The sequence below is a fragment of the Tenrec ecaudatus genome, chromosome 6, assembly GCF_050624435.1.
Source record: "Tenrec ecaudatus isolate mTenEca1 chromosome 6, mTenEca1.hap1, whole genome shotgun sequence".
NCBI classification, from domain to species: Eukaryota; Metazoa; Chordata; class Mammalia; order Afrosoricida; family Tenrecidae; genus Tenrec; species Tenrec ecaudatus.
Window position 1 is genome coordinate 132,197,726 of NC_134535.1, and position 21,546 is coordinate 132,219,271.

At 47.6% G+C, this 21,546-nt stretch overlaps 1 protein-coding gene across 1 annotated transcript in view; it reads left to right on the forward strand.

Annotated features, from left to right (window-relative positions):
• Positions 1–7,240: 7,240 nt before the first annotated feature.
• Positions 7,241–21,546, forward strand: part of B4GALNT3 (beta-1,4-N-acetyl-galactosaminyltransferase 3) — a 115,504-nt gene continuing 101,198 nt past the window's right edge. Inside the window, exon 1 of the mRNA XM_075553151.1 lies at positions 7,241–7,409. Coding sequence (XP_075409266.1) covers positions 7,241–7,409 — 169 coding nt within the window. The remainder of the gene's footprint in view (positions 7,410–21,546) is intronic.

The following is a 21,546-nucleotide window of genomic DNA, read 5'->3' on the forward strand; positions in this document are numbered from 1 at the left end:
ACCTGCCAGCCAGCGGAGAAGGAGAAAGTTGTCTATTCCCAGAAAGATTTACAAAGCCTCAGAAACTAGATATAGGGTCATCGTGAGTTGTAATAGACTCAATAGCAGGAAGGGGTTTGCAGGGGAGGGAGGGGAAAAAATGAGGAGCTGATACCAAGGGCTCAGGCAGAATGCAAGTGTTTTGAGAATGATGATGACAACACATGTACAAATGTGCTTGACACAATGGATCAATGGATGGATTATGATAAGAGTTGTACGAGCGCCATGTGTCAATCAGAGATGTTGCCAGGAGATTGTTTATTCCACCTGTCTTATGTGGATAGACCTGCAGAGATAATGATATGGACAAAAAACAAGCACAGCAAAACAAAGCAACAAAAGAAAACAAAACAACAACAAGAAAAAAGAAAAGCCTATGAATAGTTCAAGGTCTATTTGTTGACCTCTAGGAGTGTTTTCCGGTTGAGTTTGCTGGGGTGTCATGCCTTGGCCCCAAGGTCAAATTTTGGTATTCCTTGGGTACTTCGTTGCTTTGCTCCACTCTCCACCCAAACCCCTGGCATCAGGTCCTCATTTTTCCCCTCTCTCCCCACTCCCCCTCCCTCATGAGCCCTTGATAATTTATAAATTATTATTTTGTCATAAAAAAGAGTTGTACGAGCCCCTAATAAAAGAATTTTTAAAAATATAGACTCAATGGCAGTTGGTAACATCAAACATAGGAATTGCCCTTCAGGCTCCCTTTTTGCTAAAGAACTAAACTGAAAGGTCTAGGGGTATTCACTCAAAGTGCTACCCTCATCTTCAAACATCACTGAATTCCAAATGGACTTTGTGTTCCAGGGTAGGAATGCAAAGTCTCCACTTTGGAAGTCTAACAGTGAACTAGAGAAACAAGACTGAAACTCAAAGTTAGCCTCAACAGACCAGCGGTTGGTATAGACTGTGCATTCTACTAAAGCTCTAAGAAGGGGTTGCTAAGGACTAGATGGGGCCACGAAAGCTTCGTATACCCTGACATGGACCTCAAAGAAGAGAAAACTGTGCTGGAGGACAGTGAATAAACTCATTTTAGCTGGAGTAGGCTGCATGCCAGATGATGTTGGAAAAGTTTCTTGGAACGCCTTGAATTCCTGATTAATAGTTTGCATTTTAATCAATAAGCACTGAGAAGTCATTTACCATTCTTGAGCAGGCATGCGTATGCATGATGGGTTGAGGGCGGGATGGCTAGAATGGAGATAAAGTATCCGAGAGTCACGGAGCTCTTTAAGAAAAGTGACAATAATTCCATAGAGATGACTGGGTGTCTCACCAAGTGGCAGCAGAGAGAAGGGAAAGCAAAGCACAACACTCAATTCTGGGACTCCCTCTCTTAGAAGATGTGTTAGTCTGGTAACTTTAGAGAAACAAATCCACAGAAACTCATGTATAAGAGAGAGTTTTATATAAAGGTTAAGTGCACATGAAGTAAACATCGCAACCCAGTGCTGCCTAAGCCCACAAGTCCAACATTATCCCATAAGACCGCCACCAATCCACAAAGTCCTCCTCCATCTCACAAAACACACACACAATGATACCGCATCTGTAGGAGAAAAGCTGAGTCAGTGAATGTGTAAGCATCTCAGTGCTGGCAGGGGTCTCCACACGGCTGCTCCAGCACCCAGGGCTGCATCAGGGCTTCTCCTTGTGGAATGTCTTGCAGGAAGTCAGCGGTGCAAGCTGAAGCAGGGAACTGCTAAGGCAGCTGCAACTTGGTGTGACCATCACAAAGCAAGAGACCTGAAAACTCCAAAGGCAAGGCTCATTGAGCCATTTATCCCTCCGCCCTTCAATTAACCCCACATGTGTTTACCGGCCAGGTTGGCACAATAAACTAACTACCTCAGAAGAGTATCTGGATACTATTTATTTGATTTTCAATTGTGCAGGATTTCATTTGACCTTTCACCTTTCTTTTAAGTCCAGAGACCTTTTCCCATGAGAGAAAGGAAGAAAAAAATTATACATTCTTTGCTCTATGACTTTGGGTAATTCATTTTGCTCCTCTGGACCATGATTATCTGTTTAAAGTTTGTCCTCTATTAACCAGAAACCTGAAGAAGAATTAATACCTTTGAATTGTGTTGTTGGTGAAGAACACTGAACATACTCTGGATTGCTAGGAGAATGAACAAATTAGTCTTAGGTGAAGTACAATCAGAACGCTCCTTAGAAGTGGGGATGGCTCCTTTGGACATGTAATCAGGAAGGACCCGTCCTTGAGGAAGGACTCCATGTTTGGTAGAGGGGTCATTGAAAAGGAGACAGAGTTTCAGTTAGAGGGGCTGACATGGAGTCTGCAACAGTGGGCTTCAGCGGAGTGAGATTGTGAGGAAGTGCAGAACCAGGCAATGGATTCACTCTGTGGTACACAGGGTCACTACGAGTCAGAACTGGCTCACCAGCTTCTGACAACACCCACCACCGGAGGGGTGTCACGTCAACCCCACCCAGTGGCACAATGGAAGAAAGATCCGGTGATCTGTTTCTGTCAAAATGGAAAACTCCCAGGTCTGTCTGAATAAGACAGTCTTGATGAACAATCTGGAGGAGAAACCAACCGATGATGGTTCCGGGTGACATGGGAGAGGGGGAGGTGGGGGGAAAGGAAGTGGTGTTAACAAACCCAGGGACAAGGGAACAACAAGTGATCCAAATCAGTGGCGAGGAGGGTATAGGAGGCCTGGTAGGGCGTGAGCAAGGGTAATGTAACCGAGAGGAATTACTGAAACCCAAATGAAGACTGAGCATGATAGTGGGACAAGAGGAAAGTAAAAGGAAATAGAGGGTAAGAGCTAGGAGGCAAAGGGCATTTATAGAGGTCTAAATACAGGCATGTACATATGTAAATATATTTATATATGAGGATGGGGAAATAGATTTATGTGAATATATTTATAGGTTTAGTATTAAGGTAGCAGGTGGACATTGAGCCTCCACTCAAGTACCCCCTCAATGCAAGAGTACTTTGTTCTATTAAACTGGCATTCCATGATGCTCACCTTCCTGACACGGTCACTGAAGACAAAGTGGGTGCATAAGCAAATGTGGTGAAGAAAGCTGATGGTGCCTGGCTATCAAAAGATATAGCGTCTGTGGTCCGAAAGGCTTGAAGGTAAACAAGTGGCCAACTAGCTCAGAAGCAACAAAGCCCATATGGAAGAAGCACACCAGCCTGTGTGATCACGAGGTGTCGAAGGGATCAGATATCAAGCATCAAAGAACAAAAAGTCAAATCATTGTAAATGAGGGGGAGTACAGATTGGGGACCCAAGACCCATCTGTAGGCAACTGGACATCCCGTTACAGAAGGGTCGTTGGGACGAGATGAGCCAGTCAGGGTGCAGTATAGCAATGATGAAACATACAACTTTCCTCCAGTTCCTAAATGCTTTCTCCACCCCACCCCCCTCCCCACTATCATGATCCCAATTCTACCTTACGAATCTGGCTAGATCAGAAGATGTACACTGGTACTGATAGAAATTGGAAACACAGGGAATCCTGGACAGATGATCCCTTCAGGACCAGTGCCAAGAGTGGCAATACCAGGAGGGTGAGGAAGTGGGGTTGGAAAGGGGGAACTGATTACAAGTATCTACATATAACCTCCTCCTTGGGGGATGGACAACAGAAAAGTGGGTGAAGGGAGACATCAGACAGTGTAAGATATGACAAAAATAATAATTTATAAATTGTCAAGGGTTCATGGGGGACGGGGAGAGAGGGGGAAAAATGAGGAGCTGATGCCAGGGGCTTGAGGGGAGAGCAGATGTTTGGAGAATGATCAGGGCAGTGAATGTACAGATGTGCATGACACAATTGATGTATGTATAGATTGTGATAAGAGTTGTATGAACCTCCAATAAAATTATTGAAAACAAAAGATTGAAAACTAAAAATAAAATCAAACTTATTGCTATCAAGTTGATTATAGCCAAGAAAACTCTATGGGGCAGTTCTATTCTATAATGCCTGAGATCACTGTGATGGATTGAATTATATCCTCCAGAAATATGTGTTGTAAACTGTACTCCTTATACCTGGTTTCAGGGGCGATAGTGCTATAGTAAGGAGACCTGATGGCATAGTGGGTTACGTGTTAGACTGCTAACTGCAAGGTTAACAGCTTGAAACCACCAGCCTTTCTGAGGGAGCAAGATGAGGCTTTCCACTCCAGTAATGATTTACAGTCTCAGAAACCCACAGGGGAAGTTCCACTTTGTCCTATAGGGTCACTATGAGGCAGAATCAACTTGATAGCAGTGAGTTTGGTTTGGTGGCACAGTAGTAGCCTTGGTGACACTGTCAGGTAAACAATGGATTGTTGACTCCAAGAGCCATGGTCCAAACCCACAGCTGCTCTCAGAAGAAAAAAGAGGCTGTCTGCTGCTGTGATTACTCAAGGCCAGCAGTTCGAAACCACCAGCTGCTCCAAGAAGATGAGGCTTTCTACTGCCATAAAGAGGCACAGTCTCAGAAACCTTTCAGGCAATTCTACCCTGTCCTTTGGGTCAACAGAAAAGGACATGGTAGGGAATTGTTGAGGTTATTTGCTTCTGTAAAGATCTAAAGCCTCAGCAACCCTAACTAGGGTTCCTATGAGTCTGAATGAATTCGGTGGCAAGTGGGTTCCATATACCTGTGATTTAGAGTGAGGGTGTATTAGCTTATCTCTCTGGCTATTTGGGAAATGGTTGTCTTTGTTATGTTAATAAGACAGTGTGCATGTAGGTTGTATCTTAAATCAACCTTTTCTTTAAAAAAATTTTTTTAAATCAACCTTTTCTGAGATTTAAAAAAAGAAAAAAGCTCAAGCTTGCAGAATGGGGAAGATGGGTGTCATGTCCCATGATTGCCACGTGCTGTTGTTAGACGGCACCGAGTCATCTCAGAATGACATCGGCCCTAGTTCAGGGTGAAGCACTCCCCAGTCCAGCGCTAACCTCTCAATTACTCTATAGTTGAGCCCATTGTTGCAGCCACTGTGTCAGTCCACCTCCTCTTCCTCTTTTTCACTGACCCTCCTCTGTACCAAGTACTTCTCCAGGGACTGTTCTTTCATGACAACGTGTCCCAGTAGGTGAGACAAAGTGTCACCATCATTACCTCCAAGGAACATGGATGGCAAGATGGGGGTCTCACCTACTTTGGATATGCTGCCATCTTATAGACGCTCAAAAGAGACAAGGATCGATCTTCCTCCAGAGTCAACAGAGAGAGGAAACTTTCTTTGCGAGAGACAGCACCCTAAATTTGGACTTCTAGCCTCCTAACTGTGAGAAAATAAATTTGCTTGTGAAGGTCACCCACTCGTAGAAAGTCTGCTAGAGCCACCCCAGGTAACTAAGACAGCTGCCGCGAGTCTGACTTAGTGACAATGGGGTGGGTTTTTTGGTTTGATGTTTTCCTTGACCCACAGCTGAGAAGTGGGATGCATATCTTGATCTTTCCGCCTCTAAAAGGGGATTCCTGTCCTCTTTTGACTTTTAATTCTCCTGCAGAGCGATTCCATGTCAGTCTGGGAGAGACTACTTTGCCCTGACAAGGCCATTGTGATTCTCCTGGAATCCAGATTTCAGAGTTCACGGAGTTGGGTGACCTACCCAGCCTGTCTGCTCTTACATGTTCTTATGAACCGTGAGCCTTTAAGAACTGTTCTCCTAAAGTCACCTACCAGTCCAACAATAGCCAAGTAAGCTGGGGTTGTTTTTTTTTTAACCTCTGGAGCACTGGCTCTTTTGGAGAATTGCCATTTGGAAGAGCAGGAACCCCAGCGTCTGACTGAAAAATGTATGACGTGTCCTTAGGGATTCAGGTTCTCCAAAGAGCTGGAGCTCTGCACAATGTTTTGATGCGATCTCCTGAGAAATCAATGTAACAATAATCTATGTAACTTCTTCCAGTGCCTCCCCCCTTTGACTACCTTCTCTTTTTGAAAAAAAATATTTTGCCACCTTCTCAATATGTTTAGGTTGATTCTGTCCGATTCAAATCCTATCTAATCACAATAAATATATTGTTATATATTTTTTGGTTGCAAACTAAATTTACTAAAGGCACTATTATTGAACTTATAACTACATATGTTACCAAAAAAAGGTACATTAGTGTAAACACGACAAACGATTTCAAGAAATACACAGCTAGTAGGTAAATGATACAATAAAATACATTCTTACACTAGTTTTTAGTGTTTCTCTGAGCATTTACGTTTTTTGGAGCCCCGAGGGGCTGTGTAAGTGCCTCAGGGTCTCTCTGAGATGTGGCCGAGGTTGGAAAGGAAGGGTCATCAAATCTGACCTGGAAGAAGCTGTGGGTGAATTAAGTATTCTTCGCTTCCCCCCTTGCTAGTATGTCTATTCTTTCTGTCTCATGTAGGGAGTAAGGAAGGTGCAAGTCAGGAAAAGCCTCGAAGTCAGAGCCTTGGCGTCACTCAGACAGGTACCCAGTGTCTCCCAAGTGAAGCTTCACTTCTGGGGAGCAGCGAGGGCCCCAGCGGGCCGGCTGGCCGTTCGGCACTTTAGTTTCCCCGGGACACCTGGAGTCCAGATCATAACCAGCCCCTTTCCATAGCCCATCCATCTCCAGTTAGCCGTGGGGCCGGGGACCACTTCTCAGGCCCCATCTCTTGTTCCGCCTGAGAGGCCGGACTGCAGGCAGGTCCGCAGGCCAGCAGGGGCTCCGTCCCCTTCCGTGGGCTCTCGGGGGCGGAGTCCACCTGCGCCCGGGGGCGGGGCCAGGGCGGGGGCGGGACAGGTGGGGCTGGCGGCTTTCCGGCTCGCGCGCAGCCCGAGCTGGGAGCTGAAGGAAGCTAGAGGCGAGCCCAGAGGGCAATTAGGGATCCCTCCTCCTGGGGGTTCGTGGAAGCGCGAGCCGGGGAGGCCGAGGGGCGGCGGCGTGGAGGAGAGCCGAGCGCCCAGCGGGGACACCCGCGGGAGGAGGCGTCGGGCTCGGCTCCGGGAGAGGGACCTGCGAGCCGGCGAGCGGCGCCCGCGCAGCCGGAGGGAGCCGCTCGGAGCATGAGCCCGCGTCCCGCTGGAGAGCGGCCGGCGGAGACGGCCTCGGAGCAGCCCTGAACCCCCGGGACCGGGCCGGGGACGCCGGGCGCCAGGGGCGCTGGGCCGGGCCGCGGGGCCGGGGCTGGGTGGGGAGCAGCCCGCGCTGGCGGCGGCCGCCTCCGCCCCGCGCCATGGGGAGCCCCCGGGCCGCGCTGCAACTGCTGCTGCTGCGCCCGGTCAAGCTGCTGCGGAGACGCTTCCGGCTGCTGCTGGCGCTTGCCCTGGTGTCCGTGGCGCTCTGGACTCTCTATCTGGAGCTGGTGGTCTCGGCCCAGGTCGGCGGGAACCCCTTGAACCGGAGTAAGTAGCGCGGGGGCGAGGGGAGGCGGGCAGGGGGTTGGGGGGAGGCCGCGCCGAGCGCGCCCGCGTTGGGGGGACCCGCCTCTCAGCCTCAGACCCGGGTTCCTACTCGCTTTCCTCTCCCAGGTGTCCGGCGCCGCCCCGCTGTCTTCGCGGGGCCAGGCGCGGATGTTGGGACCGGGGGCGCGAAGGGCGAGCGGCTCTCCGCTCGCCCCTAGGAGACTTGGGGCACCTCCGCCGCCCTAAACTTTCTGCATCCTGGAAGAGAAAGGTGCGGTCCCCGCGCGGGCGTGGCATTTATGTCTGGGAGGTCGTCTGCCCGGTCCACCCAGGCCCCGCGCCCCAGTGTGCGCGGCCCAAACACTGCCCACCGCCTGTCCAGTGGCTCCCTCGGTTTCCCCTCCTGCTAGGTCTTCTGGGGCTCTCTCTGCCTTTAAACAATACCTCTGGACACCTCTCGCAACTCTCTGCCCTCTTCTTCCAAGTCTCCTGTCTCCTCACCAAATCTTCTCCTTGTCACTTGTCCTGCCCCCCCCACCCCCCCGCTAGTTATCTGACCCAAAAACCCATCAAATCGATTCGGACTCAGCGACCCTATAGAGCCGCTATCCCCCACCTGCCCCCGTGGGTTTCCAGGACTAACTTTTTAGCCTTATCTTTCAATGGCCAAGTGGCTGGTGGCTTTTTTTTCTTTTCTTACTTTTATCAGGGGCTCTTAACATCTCTTATCACAATCCAGTGTGTCAAGCACATTCACACATATGCTGCCATCATCATTTTCAAAGCATTCTCTTCTCACTTGAGCCCCTGATATCAGCTCCCCAATTCTTCCCCCTCCCTACCCCCCCTCCCTCATGAACCCTTGATAAGTTATAATGATTACTTTCATATCTTAAACATCGTCCTCTGTCTCCCCTCACCCACTTTTCTGTTATTCATCCCCCTGGGAGGGAGTTTTAGGCTGATTCTTGTGATCAATTTCCCCCTTTCTCTCCCCACCGTCCCCTAATCCTACTGGTATCTCTACTCGAATTGTTGGACCTGAGAGGTTTATCTATACTGAATGCCTTGTATGTTGGGCTCTTATCTGTAGCAGTGTGCAGGTTCTGGTCTAATCCGATTTGTAAGGCAGAACTGAGGTCATGATAGTGGGGGGAAGGAAGCACCAAAGAACTAGAGGAAAGTTGTGTGCTTCATTGGTGCTATGCTGTACCCTGACTGGCTCCTGTCTTCCCTGTGACCCCTCTGTGAGGGGATGTCCAATTGTCTACAGATGGGCACTCCATGCCCCCACCCATTCACCTTGGGTATGATTTTGTTCTGGGTCTTAGATGCCTGATAACTGATCCCTTTGACACCTAATGATCCCACAGGCTAGTATGCTTCTTCCATGTGGGGTTTGTAGCTTCTGAGCTTGATGCCTGCTAGTTTATCTTCAAGCCTTTAAGTCCCCAGACGCTGTATCTTTTGATAGCTGGGCACCATCAGCTTTTTTCACCACATTTGGTTATGCACCCATTTTGTCTTCAGTGATCATGTCGGGAAGGTGAGCATCACAGGATGTTGGATTGTTAGAACAAAGTGTTCTTGTGTTGAGGCTGGTGGTTCCCACTGCAATAGAGCTCCTTCAGAGACGTTAATGTTTAAAAGGTTAAGATAATAGCCAGAAGAAGAAAATAAAAAAGAGGAACCCCAGGACTGTCAGGTGCCCTTCCGAAGCCTGAAGGGCTTCAAAGTTCTAGACCAGGGATCAGCAAACTTTTGAGATGGAAGAGCCAATCCTGTCCCTCACAAAAATTAAAAAATCATTTGAAGGCCATACATATAGTCTTACAAATAAATGTAATCACCATTCTCGGAGTAACGCGCTTTAAAGATGACTTACTTTACTTCATAACCACATATACATACCACATGAGCCACAGATGGCTCGTGGGCTGCAGTGTGCCGACCCCTGTTCTAGAAGATTGCCTCACATGCTTTACTTCATCCTTTCAAGAAACTCAGAGAAAAAGCCCTAACCCCATCTGTGGAGGAATGGAGAAATAAACTCTGGCCCATGTGCACATATGCACCCTTAAGAAACAAGGACAAGACTGTCAAACACTTCATGACAAGAACAGCATTAGAAGACATGGTGCCAGCAGTTATTCAGTCTCATAAAGACAAATACTGCGGGAGACCACTATCATAAAGGGAAAAAAGGTTTTACACCAAAAAGGCAAAGACTTTGAAGACTGATGATGCTTGGAGTGGAAAGAACCGTGTAAGAGGGGGTGGGACGGGCAGGGAGGAGAGGTGGGGGGCATAAAATGAAAGAACCACATACATGAGTGCGAGGTTGACTGGGGTTGGGGTACTGTCATTTTTTGGTGAGATGCACTGTGCTTGTGTTCCAGTCTTTGTATGTGTCATATTCCACAAATAAAAGAGAGAAAATACCGTATATTCTCGAGGATAAGCTGAGTTTTTTTCAGCAAATTTTTTATGCTGCAAAAGCCCCCCAATTTTTTGTGGCAAAATTAGATGCCTCAGCTTATCCTCAAGTATATACAGTAGATAAATTAAAAACAAAACAAAAAACCGGGTCACAGGCTTAAAAACCGTCCTAGAGGTTTTTCCTAGATTCCTTACCTGTCAGATCTAAACGCTGGTCTGCACTGCTTATAAACGGAGAAAAAATAAAATTGAAACGGACCTCTTTGTGACATGAGCTAGTTTCAAACAAAAAAAAAATTAAAAGAACACTCAGGGAGAATGACTGATGGGTGTTCACCCCTCTGCCCAGAACTGGGTGTGGTGCTTTCCCTCCTGTGGCCAAAGAGAGGCAATGAGGCTGGGTCAGGCGAGAAGGATATATTTATGTCCTAACTCTATAGCAGTGGAAATTATTCCGGCCAGTTGGGAGATGGGTCCTAATCTTAGCTCCGCCTCTAAGTAGCTGGGGGATCGAGGGAGAAGGGCAACTCTCTCCGGTCAGTGAGGATGGCTGCTCACAGGAGCTCCAATGCCCTTTTCCTCCTGGACCCTCGGAAGGTCGGGGTCTGCACTTAGTGGTCCCAGAGTTAGACAGCTCAGCACATCTCACGGAAGGCTGTTCCCCAGCCCTAATTGGGAAGGTTTTCCCTTTCCTCCAATGACCACAATCTGAGTGGGTTACACCTGGGGTTGGTAACACAGGTAGACAGTTTGAAAACCACTAGCTGCTCTGTGGGCTTTCTACTCCCAGAAAGAGTTACAGCCCCAGAAACCCACAGGGACAGTTCTACTCGGCCCTCTAGGGTGGCTGTGTGTTCGAACCACTCAGTGGAAGTGAGTTTGGGTTTTTGCGTCCCCTCCTCTAGGTCTTTCCTCTGCAAGACATGCCCCTCAGATAGGCCAAGTGGACGAGCCCAGTTGGAATGTGCATAGGAGAGGAGACCCTGGGAGGGACCGTTCTTTTCTCTGTGGATACTCCTTGCCCACATGGCTACTATTAGTGTGGGGAAGCAGGAGAGCACTTGCTTTTTGGCCCTGAATTCAGTGACCCTTCTCCCACCCAACATTTCCTCTGTCTACAGTGTACTTTTTTTCTTCCTTTCCTTTGTTGGGGTCTTGATCGATCATCCACATACCATAAACGTAACCGCTTAAAGGTGTGTAATTCAATGGTTTGGGTATATTTCCTCCAGGGTACTCACTCCCCCCCTCCCCCCAGACCAGGGCCCAGTTTGCCAGCCGAGTCATGGAGCGCCCTGGCTCCTGCGCTGTGGATGGTCTGTATCCTCAGCACAAGCTATCATCGCCCTTCAGTCTGTTGTGTTTACCGTTTGGGTGGATCTCACCTCACTCAGTGAGTTCCCTTATACGTCGTGTCCTCTTCCCAACAGCATTTTCTCCAGAAGAAAGTGTTCTGGCTTTCTATTCCAGATCTGGCTCTGTCCTTAATCATCCTTCTTCACAAGACTCTGCCCTACCCTGGCCATGGCAGGCCGCTGCTTTCCCTGATGCTGTGCTGGAGGGCCCTTTTCATGCTGAACTGACCTATTGCTCTTTTATAATTTTCTTGGTTTTTCCTTTTGGAAGGGGACTTGGGTACATAGGCAGCCTCATGACCCATTGTCTCCACCTTTTTTAATTTTCGCAGTAAAACACGAATTAAGATAGGGTAGGAACTAATCATATCCATTTATATTTGCCTAACTGACTTGGAAAAAATAACCAAACTCTGGAAAGATACACAAGCCACTTGCAATGTAGTCACCCCTTGGTGAGAGGGGTCTGTCTCCCATTCTGTGTGTGTGTGTCTGTTACGAAGTCCAGCCATGTTGCCTCAAAGTTTCCTCTTATTCTTTAGGTCTGAGCTCTCGGGAGCTATTGCTCTTCAGGGGGAGTAGGGAACAAAAGAACTAGGAAACAGAGGTAGGAAGGGAGTTGCTGCATTCCCTCTTCTACACCCTGGCCGACTAACAGCAACCAGGGCAGTAAAACTGCCCCTCCCAGGACTGTAGCCATGGCCTTGACCACAGCAACCAGAGCGGCATCCTGGCTTTACTCCCCAACCAGCCGCCCTGCCTCCTCTTGCTAGCAATCCCTGCCAGCTTATTCCACCGCGAGTTTTCCTGTCAGCTGAAGAGCCAGCCTCTTTTCCACAGGACCTTTCATTTGCCTGTCCCTGTGTGACGGATGCATGGATCTAGCCCTGAAGGAAGTGCATGGAGAGATGGCAGTCATAAACTCCAGGGTGGCCAAGTAAATGAGAGGGAGCAGGCTTCCTGCTTCGTCTTCTTAGAATAACCCAGTAGTTTCAGATATAGATGGTGTGCAATTTGGGCTCCTTATATAGAAAATAAAAGATGTGACCCAAATTGGAGTTGTTTCAGAGGCAGAGCACCATCATTAATGGGTAGAAACTGGGTCCCCTGTTCAAAAGAATTAGACTGCGCATTCATTCATTTGAGCAAATATGTCTTTAGCACACCCTTAGTAGAGCAAGGCGCTGTCCCCCATCATTTGGAAGACACGAGATTAAACAGGCTAGGTTTCTGCCCTCTTGCAGCCCCCTGTGAAGAAAGAGAGTGTGTAGAAACCATAGAAAGCAGTCAATACGCTTCACAAAATGTAGAACTAGACGGTGCTGTGAGATTTCTGAACGGAAGGCACCGTTCTTTCAGGGAAGATCTCTTTCAGGAGATTTGGCAGACTTGGTAAGATTTTGATGGCTACAGAAAGAGAAGGCTATGCTAGGCAGAAGGAAAAAAACCAGAGTGTAAACAAAGGCCAAATGTCAGACAAAGGCTCAGAAAAACTCAAAGTCACTGTCATCCCATCAATTCCGACTCATAGCGACACTACAGGACATAGTAGAGCTGCCCCCTTTGCGTTTCTTAGGCTTTTCATCTGTTTGAGAAGCGGCAGCTTCATCTTTCTCCCAAGGAGTGGCGGTGGGTTCAAGCCTCTGACCTGGTTAGCAGTTCAGTGTGTAGCCCACTGCACAACCAGGTGTCCTCGGAAAGGCTGGGGCTGGGAAATGAGAGCCCATTGGGTCTGGTGAAGCAGAGGGTGGGAGGGAGAACATAGGCTGGTGTCTGTAGAACAGCCAGGCAAGCTTTGCAACAGAACAGAGCCTTAGGACAAACGGATGAATGCTTGACTGAGGGACAAATGGCTGCAGTCAGAACCCACTAGCTGCAGGGAAAGAAAGACCTGGTAATGTGCTCCTGGGAAAGAAAAAGCAAGCGGCAGCCAAGACAGCTCCATGGACAGTCCTCCTCTCAAGGAGCCCTGGGGGTGGAGCCGTTATGGGTTGGGCTGCTAACCCCAAGGTCTGCAGCTTGACACCACCAGTCACTGTGCGGGAGAAAGACGGGGCTTTCTACTCCAGTGCCAGAACCTCACAGGGGCCGGTCTACGCCGTCTTAGAAGGTCAGCATCGACTCGCTGGTGCCGAGTTTTACTTTTAGTGTTTTGAGTCTCACTCTTGTCACCTGGGGTTGGCATGAGTCGGAACGGGCCGGATGGCACCAAACAACAACATTGTAGAAAGGCAGAAGCATGAGGGATAGTAAAAATACTGAACACGTTTGATCTAGGATGGTGATGCTGGAACATTAACCCTTCTGAATCATGACGCTGCCTTGGGGGGAGAAGGAAGGGTGGTGGTAGGGTATTTAGAAGTCCTGGGGTGTTCACTGTTTACCATGGTGGGCAAAAGTACAACAGTATTTTAACGACTGGTGTGTGCTGGCAGAAATACAGCCCCAGGAGCAATTAGGGGACGTGAAAGACTCCGTTCTGGACGGTTTTAATGCTGTACTCATTTGATCAGATTGGATTAGTGGAGGCCCTGCCTGAAGACAGACCTGCACTAAAATGGTTTCTAGGCTCGGCTCTAATTGACCTATTGCTGGGACCCAGTGAGCGCCAGAGCCAAGCTATCACATGTGGGTACGGAGCCAGGGCAGAGAAGGACAGCATGTGCCAGTCTCTTTCCAGAGCTCACAGGTCTGGGCCTGGCATGTGCGCTCCTGTGGAAGCGCCAGGTTTTTACCTGCAGCACCCCGAAGTGTTCTCCATTAGGTTCTCGGGAACCTAATTGGCTTGAACTGGCTTTAATTTCTTAACGAATCTCAGTTTGGCCTCTGATTTCTAATTGACTCTGAGTTTTGAGTGGGCCCAGGGAGGCACACCCACACAAGTCAGGGAAGCATTTCAGCTGGTGTTGGTCGGGCAGGAGAAGTGTCGCCACAACCATTCAGATCTGGAAAGAATACAAACCCTCCACTCACAGAGGTAACTCAGGGCAGAGCAGTCACCTGAGAAGCCGAGGCAGGGAGAGAGCGAGCGAATGGGACAGATGTGTGGGCAGTGGAGGGATGGCATGATGGCTTCAGCTGAAATGGGGAGAGAAGCAAGTGCAGAAGGAACGTACGACTCGGGTGTGCAGTGCCAGTGTCTCAAGCTGCCCTGCCTGGGCTGCCTCTCTTCCATGGGATCTCTGGCTCCTTCTCCTGTGTCCTATTTGCCTCTGTTTGCACTGACATGCGTCTTCCAATCAGTTTTCAACGCCAGCTGCAGACTGTGCACTCACATAAATACCTTCTAGCTCTGGTTACTGAGCTCTGCATTTACAAACACCCACTAGCTTCCACTCACTGGTACCCTGCTTATCAGTGACCCTGAGCATCGAAAGGTCCGTGGGGAAATGGGATGAACACATCCTAGGCTCATACGTATAAAGAAATCACCGTTAAGCTCAAATACAGATGACATTAAATTAAGCCAGTGCTTATTTACTTAGTCTAAGCCTGTTTAAGAGGTTACAGGATAGAAGATAGGAGACCTTGCTCCAGGTTTGGCCAGCAGACTCTCAACCACCCCAGTCTGCCACCTCCATCCTGCCTTCACCCAGGGATGGGAGCGGGGGCGGGGTGGTGGGGGACTCAAAGACTCCCACACCACCAGTCTGAGTGGAGGTCCCTTTGCCTGCTCTGTGTTGCTGGGGGCTGCCTGCCACTCCCTGTCATGGGAGTTGTTCAGTCCCCACCCCAGCTCGGTTCCTAGTGCTCTTCTGAAGCCACCACTTATGTGCTGGCCTCAGGAGGGGCTAGTAGGTGCACAGCAGTAATTTTCCAGGCCCAGAGTCTGGCCTTGCCCTCTAGAGTGAGTTTCATGGAGCAGAGCTGGGCCGCTACCGCCATCACAAAGTTTGCTTTGGATGGGGGCCTAGAGGCTGCTCCTGGAGTCTGCCACTCACTCTCTAATTTTCTCCCCAAACTAGCTCCAGCAGCCTCCCCTTTTACTGTCCACAGGCATGTTTCCTGTGGACGAGAAGTACGCCTAAGCTAGGTCTGCCCCACAGTTTGAGCTTCCAGACTATTCTCCTTTGAGCGGTGGCCACACAGTCCTCCCTGTCTAAATGAAAAGCACAGCTGGAAGAGATAAGTCATTTGAGTGGTGTAAAGAGAGTGTGTCGGGCTGATTATGTTTTATATTCCGAGCAAAGCAGGACAGGTGAAAAAGCCCAAACCACAAAACGTGGCTGTCGAGGCGAATCCGACTGAGGGAGACAGGATGGGAGCTCGCGTTTCCACGGCTGTCATCTCTGACGATCTTGACCTCCGGCCATTCTGCTCAGCAGCTGAGCACTCTGTGCCATCGGGGCTCCTTCATGTCCGGCAGAGCTCTACTTATTTTTCACGAGACGCCTAGACTCTCACAGAGTCTGTTTATATAACAGGAGGTCCAGTATTGCCTTCAGGTGCCTCCACTCCACTGGTTCTATAGGGGATCAGCTCTGCACGAGCAGATCCTGGGTCTTTCTCTCTCCTGTGGAGCGGCTGGGTGGGTCCAGTCCAACAAACTTCCTGTTAGCAGCCCAGTGCTTACTGTTACAAGCACCACGAACCTTAGCACCACCAAGGCCCTGGGATTGTGCACTAGGTCAGAGGTCATTGTATGCAGCTCTTTCGTTATGTACACTTGGCTCCGAAGTAAAACTGAAAATGAAATTAAGACTATCCAGGGTGTGACGTGGCACCGAAGAAGAATACAGCTCTCCTCTAGTTCCTAAATGCTCCCCCGCCCCCCCACTGTCATGATCCGGATTCTACCTTGCAAGTCTGGATAGAGCAGAGGATGTACACTGGTGCAGATAGGAGCTGGAGGCACAGGGAATCCAGGGTGGATGATCCCTTCAGGACCAGGGATGTGAGGGGCGATACTGGGAGGGTAGAGGGTGAGTGGGTTGGAAAGAGGGAACAGATTACAAGGATCTACATGTGACCTCCTCCCTGGGGGAATGACAACAGAAAAGGGGGTGAAGGGAGATGTCGTACAGGGCAAGATATGACAAAATAATAACCTATAAATTATCAAGGGCTCATGAGGGAGGAGGGAGGGGAAAAAAGAGGACTTGATGCAAAGGGCTTAAGTGGAGAGCAAGTGTTTTGAAAATGATGAGGGCAATGAATGTACAGATGTACTTTACACAATTGATGTATGTATGGATTGTGATAAGAGTTGTATGAGCCCCTAATAAAATGTTTTTTTTTAAAAAGAAAATAAGACTATCATAGTTTCATTTATAAAATTTTTAAAGAATTTTATTCAGATAATGGTAATTTCATTGGTAAATATGTATTTATGGCTCTCAAGCATTTTTAAATTGTTGTGAGGGACACTATTGGTTCTTCTGTCCCAAACGTTTGCCGACCCCTACGGCAGGTAAACAAAATGATGATTTAAAAAAAAATTCTTGTGCTTTTAAAAATATGTGTTTTTTTAATCATATGTTTATATTCCTAATGACAAAATTTCTGATATTGACCAACTTCAAAAAGAATACATGTAAATTATCCTTGTGATCCTCTGTTAAATTTTTATTCAAGCCCATTGGACATAGAGAAAGGTAGCCATGGATGGGTACAACTTAATGCATTCTGACAAATGGCATATGCCTGGCCAAGGAGCAAAGCACCTTGATGAAGAATCAGCTCCCCCTGCTTTTTACAAAATTTCTTCAACATTTATTTTAATATTATTAGAATAGTTGATGATCTAGGATGATTTCTTTTGAGCAATAAATTCTTTTAAAAAATATTTTTATTGGGGGTGCTTACATCTCTTATTACAATCCATACATTCCTCCACTATCAAACACATTTGCACATATGCCGCCATCATCATTTCCAAAGCATTCTCTTCCTACTTGAGCCCTTGATATCAGCTCCCCATTTCTTGCCCCTCCCTCCCCTGCGACCCTCCCTCCTGAACCCTTGATAAATTATAGATTATTTTTAATCAACTCCCTTTCAAGTAAGGCCATCAACATATATGAATTTTATTTCTTATGATTATAAAAATAATACATCTTCATTCTCCCAAAAGACAGCTGTGTTTCTGGGCAGTATTAACTCCTGAAAAGTAGTGTGTTTGTATGTGTGTGTGTTTTGAAGGCACCCTAATACAATGGCTATAATAACGGATAAAATGTCTAAGGAACACCAAGTTCTAAATGCTATAAAAGGAGTCCAAGGAACTCCATTGAGGCAGCCAGGAAACACCACCGCCCCAAATGCTATAAAATAGGACCCTCTGCAGCAAGTTAACAGGAGTAGCTGTACTTCTTTTGAGCAGCTAGCTATATTCCGTTTTGACTTTTGAGCTTTTGACTGCAGGTTAGGTGGCGGTTCGGAGATCAGGTCATCCGCCCTGTTTCATTCAGCCCATGCGTGGCCATCCCCTCAGTGCCCCGTACCTGCTGTCCTTCCTCTCTGCTAGCGCTTTCCACCCATTCCTCCTTCTTTTCTCGCCTCTGTACTTTGTCCCTGGTCAACGCTGCCCTTCAGCCATGGGTTTTTACCACCCCCCCAAAAAAATGGTTTGTAATGACAGTTGTATATCCCCTCCCGCTCTCCCTTTGGGGGGGTTCTTGTCATCAAGTGCTGTCGACTCTGGCTCAAGTCAAATCATCGTTGTGACTGTACAATAGGAAACCCGTCGGATCCGGCCTTCCTCACGTTGTCATGTTCGAGCCCATCACTGCTGCCGACGTGTCAGTCCATTTTGTCATGGCTCTTCCCTTTATCAAGGCTGGTGGTGCAACTGGTTAGGTGCTGGGCTGTGAGCCCCGTGGTTGGCAGCCCCGCAGGAGACAGACTGGGCTTTTAACTCCTGTGAACTTACAGTCTCAGGAACCCATAGCGTTTGCGGTGGGCCACGCGGTGAGTGTTCAGCTTTAACACTCCTAGTGTCCTTTTCCAGGCACTGGTCTCTCCTTTAGTGTTGGCTACTAGAAAGTAGAACAGGCGTCCTCCAACTATGGCCCGCGGGCCACGTGCTGCCTGCAGAGGACATTTATCCGGCCCGCCGGGTGTTTTTGCCCGTTTGTTTTTTTACTTCAAACTAAGATATGTGCAGTGTGCATAGGAATTTGTCCATAGTTTTTTTTAAAACTATAGTCTGGCCCTCCAACAGGTCTGAGGGACAGTGAACTGGTCCCCTGTTTAAAAAGTTTGAGGAGCCCCTAAAGTAGAGAATTCAAGTTTTTGTTCACCTGGAAAAAAGTGTCAAGCGTGTTATGTTCTGTATTTTTGTATCAGTTTTGTGCCTATATCTTCATTTTCCTTTCCCCCACTCCCAAAGCTACTTCAAATTTTTGTTATCTCACAGTCTGTGGTCCCTTGTAAGTACTTTAACACGCCGTCCCCCTCCTCCCCTGCTCGCTTGAGTCAAGCACAGCAAAGGCAGGCAAAGAGCAAATGGTTTACAGGACAGAATGACGATACCAACCATTACTACTGTGACCTTAGCTGTCATTAAAAGGAAAAAGTAAAGGACAACAAGCCGTGATAACCAGATGCTGCATTCTGTAAGACCTTAAAGAAGAATTGTAGATTTTTAAAAGTTATAACTTATTTTTGACTCCCCACTGTTTTTAGTTTATTTACATGTGGAAAAATTGAATGATAATGATAAAGACTACCTAAACTTGGGATTTACTCCCAGATGTTGCAGCCCGGACCACTGGGATTGAAAACTGGCATAAATACAAGGATGACTCAGTAAAGCTGGAAGTACCCTGATAATGACCGAGAAAACATTGTAAAGGGCTGCCCAAGAAGAACCGAGAGAGTTTGCCATGCAAGCACCTCTCTCAGGGAAGCCCCTCAAACCGGCAGGAAAGACCTCTTGCTTGACCCGCGGCTGATAAACACATAAAGTCATATATATTACAGAGCCCAAGGCTGGGAAAGCAGGGAAGAAAAGTGGGGGCGGAATCATGACGTGGCACTCCAGACAGACCAAGGATTCGGTACATAAATGGCCAAGAAATTGAGTAATGAGTATTTTTTTTCACTTTTCACTTACTTTGCAAATCTTGATATTTTTTGAATGCAAAAAATATGTTCGGCAAACTAACTTAAAAAAATAGAGGACCAAGTTGACGGTTTCTGGAAAGCATGGAATTTGAATGCAGAGCGGGTGTGAATGCAAGCTCTATTACTCCCCACAACACATACAGCCAGGGCACAAAAGCTCAGGGACTGGCAGACAGTTGCCTGTCACAGGCATCTCAGTTTCAATCCAGGTTACTGTAAGTCCTTGAGCAAGTCCCTTTTGAGCACGTCAGTTTAATAATCTTGGAGTGGGGTGGCTGTTTCAGGGTCGGGGTGAATTATTTTTCATACCGCTGCTTAAGAAGGGCAAGGGGACACTCAGTCTTTGGCATTCTGGTACTAGTCTTTCAAGCGTCAGTGGCCTCAGCGAAGAAGGCGGTTGTCCCAGTACTTCTGGCCACTTGCCCTCCAAGGTCATCTCTGACAGCATGGTGTCATACGGGCTGTTGACTCAATGATTAAAGACTTCCCTGCTGAGATCTTCTTACCAATCCTCTGATCCACTTCTTTGCACCCTGCCTGCCAATCCAGGGTGCAATCGGATGCAGGCAGGTGTGTGTACACACACCCACTCCCTCCTTCACCCACCAAGCTAGTCCTGACTGTTCACCACCACCACCTCTGAGTCAAAGAGGACATTCAGGATTTCCTAATGAACCAGTGACAAAATGTAATACATGTTCTCAATTCATCCTTTCTATTTCTACTGGGTGGAAAGCCTGGGGTAAAAAGCACATTCCAGGTGAGTGACTGAGCCGCTGATGCTGGGGACATTGCACAAGCTCAAAGAAGGAGGGGAGAAATTGAGGGAGTGAACGGCTTTATTTTCATTTAACTTTAGTGACTATTTTTCATATCTCCCAGCTTTATTTATTTCTGTTTCAAATTCTCTAGTCCCTTTTAAAATACAGTCATGGAAAGCCATGGCAAGATAAATGGCTTTCCAATAGCACCGATGGTGGGTGATTGCCCACCTCATTTGAGGGAGGGAAAGCCCCTTCCCTCGCTGTCACCTATCCCCTACCCCTGCCTTCCCTATAACACCTTCTATCAGTTGTTACAACATCACACTGTGTTAGGCAGCGTTCTCCAGAGAAACAAACCAGGACACTTATAATTATAATATATATATAATTATATATATATTAATTACTGAACAATTAATATACTGAAGGCCCTTCAACTTCTAGGGCTGCTGGTCCAAGGTCAAGGAAGTAGACAGCAAAGAAGCCTGCCCTCAGGCAAGGCAGGTAGAGTGGACGCCCAGGCAGTAGGGTGGGACAGCAACAGTCAGTAGCGTGGGGGCACAGGGAAGCAGGCCCAATGGGGTCTCCACCTCCAGCGATGTACCAATTCAACAGGATCCAAAGGAGTAACATGATCCACAAATTGGCTCAGCCCACAGGTAGTACAGCACACAATTGAGGCAAAGAACTAGCTCAAGCAGCAGTATGCTGTCCAGTCACTGGGGACAAAGCAAGAGGGGAACTGGCCTTTGAAAGCCATTTATCTCGCCACCCTCCAGTCAAGCTGTGACCTGGTTAAACTCCGCCCACATGTTTCTATGGAAGCCTACTTGACACAATAAACCTAACAATCACAACCACATTTTAAGTTAGTTTCTCAAGCTGAGGACTCTTGGAATAAATTTGAACCTAAAGAGCCCTGCTGGCCTAGTGGTTACACATTGGTCTGATAACCACAAGGTCAACAGTTCGAAACTACCAGCTGTTCCATGGGAGAAAGACATGTCTTTCTCCTTTCGTAAAGAGTTATAGTCTCAGAAACTCACATGGGCATTTCTACCCTGGACTATTGGGTGGTGATGAATCAGAATGGACTAGATGGCAGTGAGTTTGAAAGCATATAGGAGGGCAAGCCTGTGATTACCGATTCTCAGGAGAGATTGCTTTTTCTTTTCCCCAACAGTTTTATTGACACATCATTTACATATCATTAAATTGAATAATTTAATTATTCAATCATATTAAGGGGAATTGTACAATCAGCACCATACCTATCAGAGCATTCTCAGTGATCGTGTCATGAAGGTGAGTATTGAGCAGGGCCGTGATGTAAGAACTGATTGTTCTTAAATTGGTGCTAGGATTTAGTGTGAGTCTAGAACTTATTCCTGGATCTATGCTATTTTTCTTTTCTTTTTCAATTTGCTGTGAGATTACTCCAAGAGAGCCCAGGCAGACTTTCTTGTCTCCCTTGTACAGGTGGAAACTTTAAAATTTTATTTTTCATAGTTC